An 18,178-nucleotide genomic window follows, 5' to 3' on the forward strand; every position below is an offset into this window, starting at 1 on the left:
CAGGTTCAAGCAATTCTCCTGCCTCAACCTCCCAAGTAGCGGGGACTACAGATGAGCACCACCATGACCGGCTAATTTTTGTATTTTTAGTAGAGACGGGGTTTCACCATGTTGGCCAGGCTGGTCATGAACTCCTGACCTCAAGTGATCCACCCGCCTCAGCCTCCCAAAGTGCTGGGATTACAGGTGTGAACAACCGTGCCTGGCCATCTTTTTCTTAAACATTTATTCACATGTCTATTTTTCTTCAAATAAATTATCATTCTTGATGACATTTTGAGTATTTGAGTTCTTATCATATAAATCAAAATGCTTCTGCTGATTGGTTGCAAGAAAGGTTCATCACTTCGCTATATACTTTCCTATCCTTCATAATGCTCAAGTATTCCTAAACACAATGAAGAATTAATATGAGAAATTCAGGTAAACTGGGTCAATAAGTTAACCAATAAATTTTAAAATAATGCAAGAAATTTCACTTACCAAATAGTATAGTTTGTAAATAACAAATTTTTTTGTTAATGACAGCATGTTGAAAATAAAAACTAACATAAGTTATATAATATTACCTTTCTGTCTAAATGATTTCAGAATTAAAAAAAAATCCAGATTACTATTTTTATTAGTGATGTGTTTTTTCTGGGACCAAAAATTTATTGTGCATAATTTATAATACTATATATATAGCAGGAAAAACATTGAGTTTGTATTTTTTAATATGCTTCCCTAAAAGGTTTCAAATTCTCAAACCTGCTAAGATTGTAACAATACTGTTGACAACATATATGCTAAATTTCAGTATTTTAACATTCACATGAATTTCTTTAAAATTTACAATTATTGTCTAACATCTAATGGTTTATTAAAAAATCATCATGCTTACATTGTTTCATGCTTTCATTTTTTACATCTCAAAAAATCCATCTTAAGAACCCAAAAATTAAAAATGTATTACGTGGCTGGGAGTGGTGGCTCACGCCTGTAATCCTAGTACTTTGGGAGGCTGAGGCAGGCGGATCACCTGAGGTCAGAAGTTCAAAACCAGCCTGGCCAACATGGTGAAACCCTCTCGCCTAAAAATACAAAAAAAATGAGCTGGGTGTGGTGGCGTGCACCTGTAGTCCCAGCTACTTGGGAGGCTGAGGCAGGAGAACTGCTTGAACCTGGGAGGCAAAGGTTGCAGTGAGCCGAGACTGTGCCATTGTACTCCAGCCTGGGTGACAGAGCAAGACTCCACCTAACAAACAAAAAAAAAAGTATCAAGTATTGGCTGGGCATGGTGGCTTATGCCTGAAATTCCACCATTTTGGGAGGCAGGGGTTCAAGACCAGCTTGGGCAACAGAGTGAGACTCCATCTCTACAAAGAAAAAAAAAAATAGCTGGGTGTGATGGCACACACCTGTAGGCCCAGCTACATAGGACGCTGACGGGGGAGGATTGCTTGAGCTGGAGGCTGGAAGCTACAGTGAGTTATGATTGTGCCACTACACTCCAGCCTGGGTGACAGAGCAAGATCCTGTCTCAAAAAAAAAAAAAATCAAGTATTATAATTTAATGAAATTTGCATTTTAAAAACACTACTGCTTCTACATACTGTGTATCTCTACCTTTTGGTATTTATATATTCTAAAAGGAAAATTGAAACAAAATTTACTTTCTATAGCACTTCAAAGTACAGACTAAAAGGAGATTGTTTGGACCATAAGGAATTAGGCACAACTGAAATTAATTCTGAGTATTAGTCAATTTCCCAAGGAGAAACTACTTCACCCACTACTCTTTTGGACTTACTTCCATCTGTTTAGCTGAGAATATTGGCAGATCGCAACAGCCACATCATATGTTACAATCAAAGCCAGATGACATTCTGGCATTGTAGTACCATTAAGTGATATGCTAATTTTGTTTTGTGATAAATCAACTGTAAGTTCACATATTCAAGATCCAGAAGCCCACAGTATGGCAAATATTCCCATTCCACCCTCCCATCTTTTTTTCTCCTTTGGATTCAAGAAGTTTGCCCCCCTTTTAATAACTACCAGCAACTAGTTTTCTGTGTTTCATCTCCCTTCAATCAAACTGAAAGGAAGAATTTCATATCTGAAAAACATCCTTGATACCTCATCCATTCATTTTATTCTTTCAATAAAGTTAATTGAGCACCTACTATGTGCCAGGCACTGTATTAGGCATAAAGAATACAAAGTTGAACAATGACAATGACAGAAACAAAATTCCGGTCCTCATGGAGTTTACAATCTAGTGGTTCTGACATTAATCAAACCAATACATACAAAATTACACGTGTTAAATGCTAAGTAGAGGTACATGGTCAGGTGAGACGTATAACAACGGGTCTTACTCTGTGACGGAAATTAGGGAATGTTTCCCTGAGGAAGTGATGAACTAGCTAAGATCTGAAAGACAAATAGGAATTAATTAGGCAATTGGGAAGGGATAGATATTTCAGGCCAAAGAAACAGCATGAACAAAAGTCTTATGCTGAATGAAGCACTGTAATTCTCATTCCGAATACTTAAAGGACAATGAAGGTATTAAGTAAAACATGGTACATATGAGGCTAAGTGGCAACAAGAATAGGTAACCTCTATTGAGTGTTTTTTAGGTGATGTGCCAGCCACTGTTTTAATCTGAGACAGTAACTATTTTAATGCTTGGAACTATGCTTTAGATAGTGGCCCTAATATATCTGACCTCATAGGTCAAATATATTTGGTCACATAAAATATTTCCTTTTCATCATTAAGGACAATAAAAAGCCATTCGAGCATTTTAAGCTAGGGGTGCAAGTGCGGGTAGGTGGGTTGTCTTGATTAAAATTGAACTTCGAACAAAAAGGAGAATTCTGCTTGCAGTCGAGTGAATACAGGGAGGGCCAGAGTCGCTGCAGGAAGAACAGTTAGGAGACAACTGCAGTCATGCAGGCAAAAGGTGCTGATGGTAGCTTAGATTAGGGTGTGGTGAGAAGTGAAGTAGACACATTTAAGAGATATTTACAAGGTAAAAATGACAGGACTTGATGACAAAGTGATAGGAAGATATGTCAAGATTATTTCTATGTTACCAGTTTGGGAACCAGGGTGAATGGTGGTGGCATTCACTGGGATAAGATGCCTTGGTTAGACTGTAGGTTAACACAAACTTATTAAAAAGGGGGTATAACTCCCCTACTGACATGTATTGAATAAAAACCCACAAAAGAGTTCCTGGCGAGTTTTTTCCACATATATTTGCCTTTGGTCATACACAGTCATTTTTATATGACTTAACTAAAAATAATGCTTCATCACAACTAGTATATATGGGGGCATTTCCAAGTTCTTTTTTTTTTTTTTTTGAGATGGAGTCTGTGTTGCTCAGGTTAGAGTGCAGTGGTGCGATCGTGGCTCACTGCAGCCTTGGCCTCCTGGGTTCAAGTGATTCTCATGCCTCAGCCTACTGACTGGCTGGGACTACAGGCGTGCACCACCACGCCTGGCTAATTTTTGTATTTTTAGTAGAAACGGGGTTTCACCATGTTGGCCAGGCTGGTCTCGAACTCCTGACCTCAAGTAATCTGCCCAATTTGGCCTCCCAAAGTGCTGAGATTACAGGGATGAGCAACCGCGCCCAGCCTCAAGTTCTACGTAAAAGTGAGAAAAGAAAAACATTCAAAATACCCAATGTTTTTTACATACATGAAATTAAAAAGCACAGCACAGAAAACCCACTACAAAGCTACTGTAATCATACCCGTTAGAATGACTATTATCAAGAAGACAAAAGGGAAGTGTTGGAGAGGATGCAGAGAAAAGGAAAGAAAAGCTTTGTACACTGTTGGTGGCAATGTAAATTATTATAGCCATTATGGAAAACAGTATGGAGGGTCCTCAAAACATTAAAAAATAGAACTACCATATTATCCACCAATCCCACTATTTGGTATATGTTCAAAGGAAACGAAATCAGTATGTGGAAGAGACATCTGCAATCCCATGTTCACTGCAGCATTACTCAATAGCCAAGATATGGAATCAATTTAACTGTCCATCAATGGATGAATGGAAAAAGCAAATGTGGAAAATATACATAAGAGAATACCATTCAACTTTTGAAAAAAGGAAATCCTGTCATTTCTGACAACATGGATAAACCTGGGTGTAGTGGCACACGCCTGTGGTCCCAGCTACACAGGGAACCACTGTGTTAAGTGAAATAAGCCAGGCACAGAAAGACATGCCAAAATTCTAGATGATCTCACTTACGGAGTGCAAAAAAAGTCAACTTCATGGGATGGAGAGTAAAATTCTGGTTATCAGAGGCTGGGGGATGGGGAAATGGGGAGATGTTTGTAAAAGGACACGAAATTGCAGTTAGTAAATATAAGTTCAAGAGATCTACTGTATATCACGTGATTACAGTTAATAACAATATGCTGTATACTTGAAAATTGTTACAAAATTTTAAGTGTTCTCGCTACAAAAAAAGTTTGTGAGGTAACATGTTAGACAGCTTGATTTAGCCATTCCACAAGGTATACATGTATCACATCATGTTGTACACCATAAAAATATAATTTTTACTTCTCAATTAAAAATATAGGAAAAAAACTCCAAAAAACTCAAAAGTAAACAAAAAACAAAAATAAAAAGCAAAGCACAATTGTCATTTTCAACTCCTGACCATTAACATCTCTCAGCTAGAGATTTCTTTTTTAAATTCCAGGACATGACAACTTTATATCTAAATTATGGTAACTTAAAAAAAAAAAGCCAACTCCGGGTAAGTCAATTATCAGGCTTTCCTGTATTTCTCACACTGCTAGTTTGGGGTTCACTTAAACAAAAATCATCCTATCTTTTAGGTAGTTTGAATAACACAAACAGGGTAACATATACCTCATACATAGACGTACACACACAATTTAAAGTTTTATGGTCACCTTTAAAAGATAAAAAAGATAAGGGAAAATGTGTGAATTAATGACTAAGCTATAATAAAAGCATATAACTAGGCTTTAAGTCTAAAGACCAGATTACTAATTGTGATTTCAGTCATTTGTCCTTTCTAAGCCTCAGGGCATTTTTTTAAAAAAAATTTCTAACATTTGAATAATACCTACCTCTCAGAATACAGTGTTTTATGAATTTTAAACATCTATAAAAAAAGTACTGCTTATAAATAAAAAAATCAAACTAAGCACACAGAATGCTCAGATTATCATAATCTCTACCGTTTGTATGATTTCCTTGGGAAGACCAAATAAATTTAAAAGTAGTAAGTAAAACATTCAGCTTCTATAACAATAAGCAATTATAATATACGATAGAGGCCAGGTACGGTGGCTCACGCCTGTAATCCCAGCACTTTGGGAGGCCGAGGGGGGCGGATCACCCGGGGTTAGGAGTTGAAGACCAGCCTGGCCAACATGGTGAAACCCTGTGTCTACTAAAAATACCAAAAATTAGCTGGGCGTAGTGGCGGGCGCCTGTAACCCCAGTTACTCAGGAGGCTGAGACAGGAGAATCATTTGAACCCACGAGGCGGAGGTTGCGGTGAGCTAAGATCGCACCATTGTACTCCAGCCTGGGCAACAAGAGCGAAACCTCATCGCAAAAAAAAAAAAGAAAAACATAGAAAAATTTAAATTTATATAGAATAGGTCAATCTTGAGAAACAATGTTAGCTCGGAAGAAGTTAATGTCCCATCAATCCTTCTTTTCCATAACAGACTGTTTTTGCCGAATGTATACCTAAAAATCAAATGTTCCAAGGACATACACTATACATTTTAAATCTTTAATCAGACATCTGCACATTTAATCTAAGGCTATTATATAGTTTTAGATTAACATGACTTATTATGATTTTTTTAATACTCTGAGGTAAACTATTATCAATTTGCTCTTGGCTATATCCTCTGTACCCAAAACAGTGCCTGTATATTTTAAATAACATAAATGAAAATGGATGTTAGAGAAGGGGAGGGAAGGCCAGTATTGTTTTCAATAAAGCCTAAATCACTTCAAAATTTAATGTAAATAAAATATGTATTTTCCCCCCAGCACTTATATACAAGGACCACTGTGTATGTCATGCCAAACACGCAAAGCACCATAAAGTGTCACAATGTGGTTTAAAATTTTCAAGTATCTTAAAGAGTAGTCCAGCTATTTCATTTTCTATCTTGGATAGATTTATGTTTAAGAATGTGAATTTTAAAATACACACCACTTAGTTAAATTCTATCAGAAATATATTTTAAATCTTTAAAAGTCTCTTGTTTCTTAACACCCATGTACTTTTATTTTATAATGCATGATTGAGATTCTTTCATGTTGATTTCAACCTTAATTCCTAACAAAATAGAATTCAAAATTCACCAACGACTCTTATTATAGAAGACTTGTGTATGTATATATATCTCACATAGAGCTTTAATCAAAACTAGCTTTATAAATTTAGTATGTGCAAACACCCACCTAATATGATTCTATAAGAATGGTATGAAACTGTCTTATGTGCAAGGAAAAAAAAATTTCCAAAAACAATCAACTTCTTAAGGAGAAAAAATGAAGGTAAAGAAATTAATATAAATAGTATTAATCAAAATTTTTATAATTACAAATGGTGCCAAATTTAGCAGGATAAATTACTCTTTTACTTCTAACAACAAATGTTTAAAGGAATGTACAAGTAATGCTTTTAAATCACTTGGCCATAGATTTTGCTTTTGTATAGTTTGTGCTTTTTACTTTTACATTTGTACCATCTTTTTGTTGAAAATTATAGCTTCCACTTATACAATGTACCCATTATTTAAAATGATATTTTTCACATTTTCAAGATATTTTATAAGTTCAGTAGGGTGATGATTTTCCAAACCCATTAATTATATAGTTTATTGATCTGCTTGGACTTTTTACAATAATTAAATAATTATAGATTTAAGTACATAATTTTAATAACATTTAAAATGTAAGCCTCTTTTCATTTTACATTAGTCATAAAAGCATTTGAATCTTTGTAAATAATAGTAAATTATTAACAAATATGGAGAAATCAATTCAGCAATCTGTGTGAACACAAGAGGTTTTCCTTTTACATTTTAAAAAATGCCGAAAATGAGATATCAAAATTAGGAAATGACATCTTCTTTTCATTAGGCATGTAATTATTTTACACTATGTGTTGACTTCCCTAGATCACAACAGCTTAAAAGAGGGTTAAGCCCCAAAACACAAAACAACCAAAAGATTGTAATGCCTGTACTAATACTTTCTAAACTGGCTTTGAAATAGTCACCACTTCATCACATTCCATTTTGTTTTATTGTCTTTTCATGAAAATAAAAGTCTTCCCCTAACTGGTAACATCCACATTATAAATATAACCTTCCTACTCCAGAGCTATAATTTCAGTTTTGACTGCCACTCCTGCTATTCAACTGTCATCTTCTTTATATGATGAAGAAGAGCATCTTTTTCCAAGTGAGCCTCTGCAAGAGCCATTTTAGCTTTAGCCAGTTCCTGTTTAAGAGATTCATTCTCTTCCATGAGCTGAAATGATAAATGGCGGGGGGATAAGATAATTTAATCATTTCAGGAAATACAGACTATTTATATAGTATCCAAACGTATGACACTTGGGATAGTAAAAATGCCCAATGCTGGTGAGAGTGCACTTAAGCTGAAAACTGCTTTGAGACAACATTTGGAAACATATATCAAGCACTTAAAAAATGTTCCCATGTTTTGACCCAGCAATACAAAATACTAACTCCTAATTTCCTAGTCTAATAGTGACTTCATTTCATATGAATTTTCCTGGACCTCTCTATGGCTTTAGACATTGCTGAGCTACACCTACTTTCTCAGCCTCTCTCCTTTTTTTGGCTTTTATGCCACAGCTGTTTCATATTTATCCATTTCAACCTATGTATGCCCTTTTCATCTTTTCTTCTACTTTTTAAGAACTCTTAAAATTTGACATTCTGTTAGTTCCATTGCTCGGTCGTCTTCTCTTGTATTGAGTCACTTTCTTGGATGATCTTATCTCTCATGGCTCCAACTATCATAAATAGACTCACCTAGCACAAACCTCTCTCCTGAGCTCCAGACTCAAATTCTGAACGTGTCATCAGACATTTTCTTTTTTTTTGAGATGGAATTTCGCTCTTGTTGCCCAGGCTGGAATACAATGGCGCAATCTCAGCTCACTGCAGCCTCCACCTCCCAGGTTCAAGTGATTCTCTTGCCTCAGCCTCCTGAGTAGCTGGGATTACAGGCATGCGCCACCATGCCCAGCTAATTTTTATATTTTTAGTAGAGATGGGGGTTTCTCCATGTTGGTCAAGCTGGTCTCGAACTCGCGACCTCAGGTGATCTGCCTGCCTTGGCCTCCCAAAGTGCTGGGATTACAGGCATGAGCCACAGCACCCTACAGACATTTTCATCTAGATGGCCAATACGTCTCCTCCACCACCCTTTTAAGACTTAGTTCAAGTATTTTATCCTCTTAGAGCCATTCCCTCATAATTAGGAATGGCTATATTAGAGCAAATATATTAGAGCAAATACAGCCATTCCTAAGTACGGGGATATAAAACTAAGAACTTTCTGCGTCACATAGATACATTAAAATATACGCAGTTAATTTCAAATAGTTCTCAAACTTCTTCTAAATCTAGCTTAAGAATTCTTGCCTTATCGACCAAGTGAGGTAGTTTCCTATACTTCTCTTCATCTGTAGTATAGCATCTGACACAGTATGTTGTGACTACCAATTGAACACTCTTGTCCCACTAGACTTTGAGTTCTTCAATAGTCACGGATCATCTACTGCTGAATTCTATATCCCTAGCTCAGAGCTGACATTGAATAAATCCTCATTGAACAGATGCATTAACTCATTCTATGGTTCTATCATACAGATTAAAACTCTGCTGAACATTTTGTTTCTTTATAATGGCAAAAAAAAAAAATCAAAAGCAACTTGAATGTTAATAAATGTTTATAGGAAGTTTCAGAAATGATAGCATACCCAAAACCATATTACTAAGCCATTAAAAAAATTAAGCAAATACAGCAATATGAAAAAATTTTGTTAAACAATTAAGTAAAATTATATAGTATGTACACTTGAATATTAATTTTTTCAAATAAAAAATCTACAAGGAAAAACCACAAAAATACTGAGATAGCACTGGAGGAAGGCAGAAGGTATTAAATTTTTCTTTATTTTTTGCTCAACACTCTAACCATAGCACCTAGCAAAGCACCTGGGCACAATAACAAGCACTCGGTACATTTTATTAAAATAAGTAAACAATGTTTTAACTATTAGTATCTTAATACCTAGTTATTTAATTGCTGAAGCTGAATCTGAATTAGGTTTCCCATTACCTGTTCCCTAGTGAAGTCAAAGGAGAACTCAGGAAAGTTAGCTGACTGAGAAGGCCAAGGAACCCCTGGGCTTGTCTGAGTGGCTTGCGTGACACTGCGTTGTTTCTTCAGATCATATTTTCCACTGGTCAGCAGCACTGAATCGCTTTTGACATTTTCTTTCAAATCATTTCCAGTGTTAAGCATGTGAGAATCTGATCAAACAAATAATATGCTCAGATAACATTTCCAAATACTTGATAAATCTTTAAAAGTTCTATTGTGAAAATCTAATTTAAAACTAAATATCTATATATATTAGTATGAGGATAGTAGTATGAGATAGAACAACCAGTAAAACCAAAAGCTTATTCTCTGAAAAGATCAACTAAATAAACTTTTCTTCCTAAGAATTCTTCCCAAGAATTTGTCAACTTCATCTAAGTTAATTACATAATTTATTATGTTTTTATATTAAAGGTTTATTCGATTTAATAGATTTAATTTAAAGGCTTATTATTAGATTAACTAATAAACTTTTAGTTAGACTGACCAAGAAAAAGAAATTACTAGAATCAGAAACGAAAGACGTGACATTACTACCAACCTTACAGAAATAAAATACTATAAAGGAATACTATAAACAACAGTATGTCAATAATTAGATAACTTAGGGCAGGCACAGTGGCTCATGTCTGTAATCCCAGCACTTTGGGAGGCCTAGCTGGGAGAACTGCTTGAGACCAGGAGTTGGAGACCAGCCTGAGCAATGTAGCAAGACCTGTCTCTATAAAAATAAAAAATACAAAAAACTATGTAACTTAAGCCTGGCACAGTGGCTCATACCTATAATCCCAGCACTTTGGGAGGCCAAGACGGGTGGATCACCTGAGGTCAGGAGTTTGAGACCAGCCTGGCCAACATGTGAAACCCCATCTCTACTAAAGATACAAAAATTAACCAGGCATGATGGTGCACACCTGTAGCCTGGCAGAAGGCAGCCTGGAGGCTGAGGCAGAAGAATCGCTTGAACCCGGGAGGCGGAGGTTGCAGTGAGCTGAGATCTCGCCACTGCACTCCAGCCTGGGCGACAGAGCGAGACTCCGTCTCAAAAACAACAACAACAACAACAACAAAAAAAACAACTATGTAACTTAGATGAAACAGACAAATTCTTAAAAAGACAATAACTACCTAAATAGCCTCAAGAAGACAATGTCAATAGACCTATAGCTGAGAGAGACTGAATCAGTAATCATAAAACTACCCACAAAGAAAAGCCCAGGCCCAGGTGGCTTCACTGGAGAATTTTATCAAACATTTAAAGAATAATATCAAATCTTTAAAAACTCTTCCAAAAAACAAAAGGAGCATTCCCAAACTTTCTATGAAGGCAGTATTACCCTGATATCAAATCTAGACAAAACAAACAAAAAAACCCCACAAGAACACTAAGACCAATATGCTGAAGAATATAGACATAATCATCAACAAAATGTTAGTAAACTGAACCCAGCAGCATACAAACATAACTATAAAGCATGGTCAACTGGGATTTATCCCAGGAATGCAAATTTATCTATCATCCAAAAAGTAACTAATGTAATACATCAACAGAATAAAAGGCAAAAGCCACATGATCATCTCAATAGATGCAGAAAAAGCATCTGACAAAATCCAATACCTTTCCATGATAAAAACACTCACCAAGTTAGAAATAGAAGGGAACTTCCTCGGTCTAATAAAAGGTCATCATGTATAAACATCCCACATCTAATATGATACTTAGTGGTGAAAGACTAGACTCTTTTCCTGTTGGCCAGAATCAGAAACCAGACAAGGCTTCTGCTATTGTTACTTCTTTTTTTTTTTTTTTGAGACGGAGTCTCACTCTGTCGCCAGGCTGGAGTGCGGTGGCACAATCTCGGCTCACTGCAACCTCCGCCTCCTGGGTTCAAGTGATTCTCCTGCCTCAGCCTCCTGAGTAGCTGGGACTACAGGTGCACACTACCACACCCAGCTAATTTTTGCATTTTTAGTAGAGATGGGGTTTCATCATGTTGGCCAGGATGGTCTCAATCTCTTGACCTGGTGATCCACCCGCCTCGGCTTCCCAAAGTTCTGGGATTACAGGCATGAGCCACCGCGCCCGGCCTGCTATTGTCACTTCAACATTGTTTTAGAGGTTCTAACCAGGGCAACTGGGCAAGAAAAACAATAGAAGACATTCAGATTGGAAAGGAAGAAGTAAAATTCTCTCTATTAAACATGATCTTGCGTATAGAAAAAAACTAAGGAAACAACTAAAAACCTACTGGAAATAATCAAGTTCAGTGAGGTTGCAGGATAAAAATCAATATACAAAAATAAACTACATTTCTATAATGTGTAATAAAGAATCCACAAATGAAAGAAAACAATTCGATTTAAAATACTGTCAAAAAGAATACAAATAAACTTAACAAAAGAAGCACAAAACTTATTATACTCTGAAAACTATAAAACATCGTTGAAAGAAATAAATAGATCTAAATAGATGGAAAAAATTCCCACTGTTCATGGATTGGAAGATTTAATGGAACTACTCCCCAAATTTATCTACAGCTTTAACACAATCCCTATCAGAAGTTGAGCTGGCGTCTTTGTAGAAATTATAAGTTGAGCTGGCTTCTTTGTAGAAATTATCAAGCTGATTTTAAAATTCATATGGAATTGCAAGGGACCCAAAAGAGTCAAAAAAAATCTTGAAAAGGTACAATAAAGTTGGACGACTCACATATTCCAATTTTAAAACTTACTCTAAAGGAAGTTTTTAATCAAGACAGTGTGGTAGTATCAAAGACAGACATACAGACAAGTAGAATAGAATTGAGAATCCAGAAATAAACCCATGTGTCTTTAATCCTTACCCATACTCAAATTGAACATTTGAGTTAAAGAGCTAAATTTAACGGCTAATTCTATAAAATTCTTAAAAGAAAACATGAGAAAATCATCATGACCTCAGATTTGGCCATGGACTCTTATACAGGACATCCAAAGCACAGGCAAGAAAACAGAAAAATTGAACACTGTTGTCTTAAGAAATTGCCACAGCCACCCCAACCTTCAACAACCATGGCTGTCATCAGTCAGCAGCCATCAACCTTGAGGCGTGAGCAAAAAGATTATGACTCACTGAAGGTTTAGATAATCATTAGCATTTTTTAGCAATCAAGTTTGTTTGTTTGTTTGTTTTTTGAGATGGATTCTTGCTCTGTTGTTCAGGCTGGAGTGCAGTGGCACGATCTTGGCTCACTGCAACCTCCGCCTCCTGGATTCAAGCAATTCTCCTGCCTCAGCCTCCAGGGTAGCTCGGATTACAGATGTGCGCCAAGACACCCAGCTAATTTTTGTATTTTTAACAGACAAGGGTTTCACCATGTTGGCCAGGCTGGTCTTGAACTCTCAACCTTAGGTGATCCATCTGCCTCAGCCTCCCAAAGTGCTGAGATTACAGGCGTGAGCCACCGCGCCCAGCCAGCAATCAAGTATTTTTAAATTAAGCTATGTACATTTTTTAGACATAATAATAGTGTAAACATGACTTTCATATGCACTGGTAAACTGAAAAATTTGTATGACTTGCTTTACTGTGATACTCACTTTATTGTGGTGGTCTGGAACCCAATCTGCAATATATTTAAAGTATGCCTGCATAAGGAAGAAGTTCAGCTTCCTTCATGTGGCTATCTAGTCATTCCATCACCACTTGAAAAGGCTATTCTTTCCCTCATTGACTTGTTTTGCCAGCCTTGTCAAAGATCAATGAATGTAAGAGTTTATCTCTGAACTCTCAATTCAATTCATTCCAATTATCTTTTGCCAAGCTCCTTTTCTACTCAATCAGCTAGAGAGCATATCTAGCTTATAATTATAAAAGCTGATTAGTACTGTTATTTTCAAATGTTTCAGAATTGTTGAATGTCTTGTATTTTCCTATTTTCTTGTTCATGTTTATCCCATTTTCTTGCCTATAAATGCTGTTTGTATTTGCCATAGCTGACCTCTAGTGACTGTGGGAAAGGAAAGCTTGTTCTTCTGGGTGAGATACACCAAGTTTGTTAACTAGATAGGGAATCATTCCCTTCCTGGGGGCTCAGCAGCTGCATAATCTACCCTCAATATTTTAGTCTATATGCAAACCCTACTGAAGTCTACTACTGGGCACAGGCACAGGGGAGGATCCCAAAAAGGAATGCCCATATTATTCATGCTGTTGCCTCAGGGGCTAATTCTAACCTCAGTATCTTGTTGGGGAGATTCCTCCTATTTTTGAGGAGGAACTTCAGTCATGCAGTCCTCTTGGATTCTTTTGGTCCTGTTTCTCACTGCTTCCCAGGGAAGAAGGTATGATTTATCTGATTGACTTTTTTTTAAAGAACTATATATATGTGGTTCAGTCTCTTGCTTTGGTATATGCTGTACCTCCTGCCAAAAGGGTGCATTCTTTTCTGTTTGTTTGTTTTGTTTTGTTTTGTTTTGTTTAATAAGACAGACCTGAATTTTTGGGAGCTAACACATTTGGGAAAGAGGGCTGGGCAGAGTCTTCTCACAGACCTAAGCTATCCTCTTCACCTGAGCTATTATCAGTAATGAAGCTACCATTTTGATCTTTGTTGGCCTTTCTCCTATGTCTGTCTCCAGTTGTTCCCAAACTACAGAGGAAAAGACTCTTTAAAAGGCTCCCACTAACTGTTCCTATATCTGAAATTGTCCTGTCCTTTCTTCTGTAGCACTGTTAATGACTTTATTCTTCAGTTGACACATTTTCTGTCATTTCATGAGGTTTTTGATAGGAGATGAAACAGATGCACATGTCATTCCCTCAACTGCCTAATAAAATAGTGAAGCCCAGAAGATATAAATCTACTGACTCATGCTCTTTCCACTACTCACTACCTTAAAAGACACAGACCTTACACATTAGCGACCTTAAAACTTTTGTTAGAGTGGAGATGCAAACATTAAAGGTGAACTAAGTACACAGGCAATACACCGAAAGTAACTAACGTACAGAAAAGTGCCAAAAGAAGTGGAAGAACTCACATCAGATTATAAAAAAGTGTCACTACACAAGGATGCCCTCTCTCATCATTCCTATTCAACAAAGCATTGGAAGTTCTGGCCAGGGCGATCAGGCAAGACAAAGAAATAAAGGGTATTCAATTAGGAAAACAGGAAGCCAAATTGTCTCTGTTTGCAGATGATATGATTATATGTTTAGAAAACCCCACCGTCTCAGCCCAAAATCTCCTTAAGCTGATAAGCAACTTCAGCAAAGCCTCAGGATACAAAATCAATGTGCAAAAATCACAAGCATTCCTATACACCATTAACAGACAGAGAGCCAAATCATGAGTGAACTCCCATTCACAATTACTACAAAGAGAATAAAATACCTAGGAATCCAACTTACAAGGGAAGTGAGGGACCTCTTCAAGGAGAACTACAAACCACTGCTCAATTAAATAAAAGAGGACACAAACAAATGGAAGAATATTCCATGCTCATGGGTAGGAAGAATCAATATCGTGAAAATGGCCATACTGCCCAAGTTAATTTATAGATTCAATGCTATCCCCATCAAGCTACCACTGACTTTCTTCACATAACTGGAAAAAACTACTTGAAATTTCATATGGAACCAAAAAAGAGCCCACATAGCCAAGACAACCCTAAGCCAAAAGAACAAAGCTGGAGGCATCACACTATCTGACTTCAAACTATACTACAAGGCTACAGTAACCAAAACAGATACATAGATCAGTGGAACATAACAGAGGCCTGACAAATAACACCACACATCTACAACCATCTGATCTTTGACAAACCTGACAAAAACAAGCAATAGGGAAAGGATTCCCTATTTAATAAATGGTGGTGGGAAAACTGGCTAGCCATATGTAGAAAGCTGAAACTGGATCCCTTCCTTACACCTTACACAAAAATTAACTGAAGATGGATTAAAGACTTAAATGTAAAACCTAAAATCATAAAAACCCGATTAGAAAACCTAGGCAATACCATTCAGAACATAGGCATGGGCAAAGACTTCATGACTAAAACACCAAAAGCAATAGCAACAAAAGCCAAAATTGACAAATGGGATCTAATTAAACTAAAGAGCTTCTGCACAGCAAAATAAACTATCATCAGAATGAACAGGCAACCTACAGAATGGGAGAAAATTTTTGCAGTCTACTCATCTGACAAAGGGTTAATATCGAGAATCTACAAAGAACTTAAACAAATTTACAAGAAAAAATCAAACAACCCCATTAAAAAGTGGGCAAAGGATATGAACAGACACTTCTCAAAAGACATTTATGCAGCCAACAGACATATGAAAAAATGCACATCATCACTGGTCATCACAGAAATGCAAATCAAAACCACAATGAGATACCATCTCACGTCAGTTAGAATGGTGATCATTAAAAAGTCAGGGAACAACAGATGCTGGAGAGGATGTGGAGAAATAGGAAAACTTTTACACTGTTGGTGGGAGTGTAAATTAGCTCAACCACTGTGGAAGACAGTGTGGCGATTCCTCAAGGATCTAGAACTAGAATTACCATTTGACCCAGCAATCCCATTACTGGCTATATACCCAAAGGATTATAAATCATGCTACTATAAAGATATATGCACACATACGCTTATTGCAGCAGTATTCACAATAGCAAAGACTTGGAACCAACCCAAATGTCCATTAATAATAGACTGGATAAAGAAAATGTGGCACATATACACCATGGAATACTATGCAGCCATAAAAAAGGGTGAGTTCATGTCCTTTGCAGGGACATGGATGAAGCTGGAAACCATCATTCTGAGCAAACTACCGCAAGGACAGAAAACCGTATACCGCAAGTTCTCACTCATAAGTGGGAGTTGAACAATGAGAACACATGGCCACAGTGAGGGGAACATCATATACCAGGGCCTGTTGGGAGGTGGGGGCTGGGGGGAGGGATAGCATTAGGAGAAATACCTAATGTAAATGATGAGTTGATGGGTGCAGCAAACCAACATGGCACATGTATACCTATGTAAAAAACCTGCACGTTGGGTACATGTACCCTAGAACTTAAAGTATAATAATAATAATAAAAAGAAAGTGTCACTATAAAGAAGACAGTTGAGAGAACAATGGAAGGATGAATAAAATCCACATAATGAGCAATTCCAATGAGAAATAACAAGGCAAATAAGAACGTAGAGACGTGCAAAGTGCAGAGAAGTGCAAGGTAAGTACCACTATAAGGAGTATAAGTAGGAAATAAAGCTAAGAAAGAGATCAACTGAGAGACACAAGCAAGATCAAAGGCCTCTCTCACTTTCTACAACATTCAAAACACATTTGTACAACAGGTACTAAACCAACTATATATGAGGTTTTTTCCAGGGTAGAGGCCAGTACATATATAGATGATACTTTATTACAATGTACTGAAGGTGTCCCTCAATCTTCCACTACTACATATGGATATACATATAAGAAATATAGTAAGTGAAAAGAAACAATCAGTAGGTAAATAATTTAACTTCGAAATTTGAGTGGGTGTTCATTTAAATGGGTTTTCATCGGCTGGGCAAGGCGGCTCGCACCTGTAATCCCAGCACTTTAGGAGGCTGAGGTGGGTAGATAACCTGAAGTCAGGAGTTTGAGACCAGCCTGGCCAACATGGTGAAACCCCATCTCTACTAAAAATACAAAAATTAACTGGGCGTGTTGACAGGCACCTGTAATCCCAGCTACTCGGGAGGTTTAGGCAGGAGAATCACTCGAACCAGGGAGGCAGAGGTTGCAGTAGGCTGAGATCGTGCCATTGCACTCCAGCCTGGGCAACAAGAGCAAAATTCCATCTCATAAATAAACAAATAGTTTTTCATATATACCTCTGATATGAAAAGAGCCATCGTCGCTTCTCTCTACCACAAGATGATCAATATGTACAGTTACAGGAGCTGGTTCAAGGGATACTGTACTACTCCGGGGACTATCATCCTACAGGAAAGAAAAATAACATTGACATGTTACTTCAGTCGGTCATATTTTTAATGAGTTAAAGATAACACATGTATCTTTATATGTTTCAGCTGATATAGCGAGAAAACTGCCTGTTATATTTTGCCTGTTATATATTTCCTAATTTCCAAAAAAGATCTCTACATCATTACCAAAAAAGACAAAATCATTTTAATAAATGCTGATAGAATATACTTTATAGAGAAGGCGCATTCTTAGACATGAATGAAAGTCCAGATAAGGAAAAGGAACATGAAAATATAAAATTATTTATTAACATACTTTTAAATTTATTTTCATGTTAGAAACTTGTATCTTCATTGGCATTACTGTTGCAACAGTTTCATCTTCCAAAAAATGTTGAATATTCATAAGAGAAGATGTAAGAAACTCAGTGCTGAAGTTTTCTATGTGGCACTGCAGAAATCCATTTTTTTCTGCAAGTAAAGAGTGTATTACAGCACCAGGCCCACTTTCAAATCTCAGAGAAATCTCAGGAGAGGATTTGGAATGAATTACAGCTTTCTGATCGGAACCTAAGGAAAATGAACATACAAAAATGTTTGTAGCATTATTCAATAATATTACAATTATGTGCCATGTAGTACATTAAAATAATACTAGTTTTACTATTTACCCCTAGTTTAAATGATACTCTATAGTACATATACAATATACGTACACACACTAATTTCAATATTTTATGGCAACTTTCTACTA

The 18,178-nt window shown here is 36.7% G+C and overlaps 1 protein-coding gene across 3 annotated transcripts in view; it reads right to left on the reverse strand.

Annotated features, from left to right (window-relative positions):
- Positions 1–2,113: 2,113 nt before the first annotated feature.
- BLTP3B (bridge-like lipid transfer protein family member 3B) overlaps positions 2,114–18,178 on the reverse strand; it is a 116,827-nt gene continuing 100,762 nt past the window's right edge. For all 3 annotated transcript variants that reach the window (XM_008958044.5, XM_003832605.5, XM_008958043.5), the window contains 4 exons: positions 17,741–17,994; positions 17,329–17,437; positions 9,406–9,599; positions 2,114–7,560 (listed from right to left, as the gene is read on the reverse strand). In XM_008958044.5, the coding sequence (XP_008956292.2) occupies positions 7,441–7,560; positions 9,406–9,599; positions 17,329–17,437; positions 17,741–17,994 (677 nt within the window). In that variant the 3' untranslated portion in view covers positions 2,114–7,440. The remainder of the gene's footprint in view (positions 7,561–9,405; positions 9,600–17,328; positions 17,438–17,740; positions 17,995–18,178) is intronic.

This window comes from Pan paniscus, chromosome 10, assembly GCF_029289425.2.
Source record: "Pan paniscus chromosome 10, NHGRI_mPanPan1-v2.0_pri, whole genome shotgun sequence".
Taxonomy (NCBI): Eukaryota; Metazoa; Chordata; class Mammalia; order Primates; family Hominidae; genus Pan; species Pan paniscus.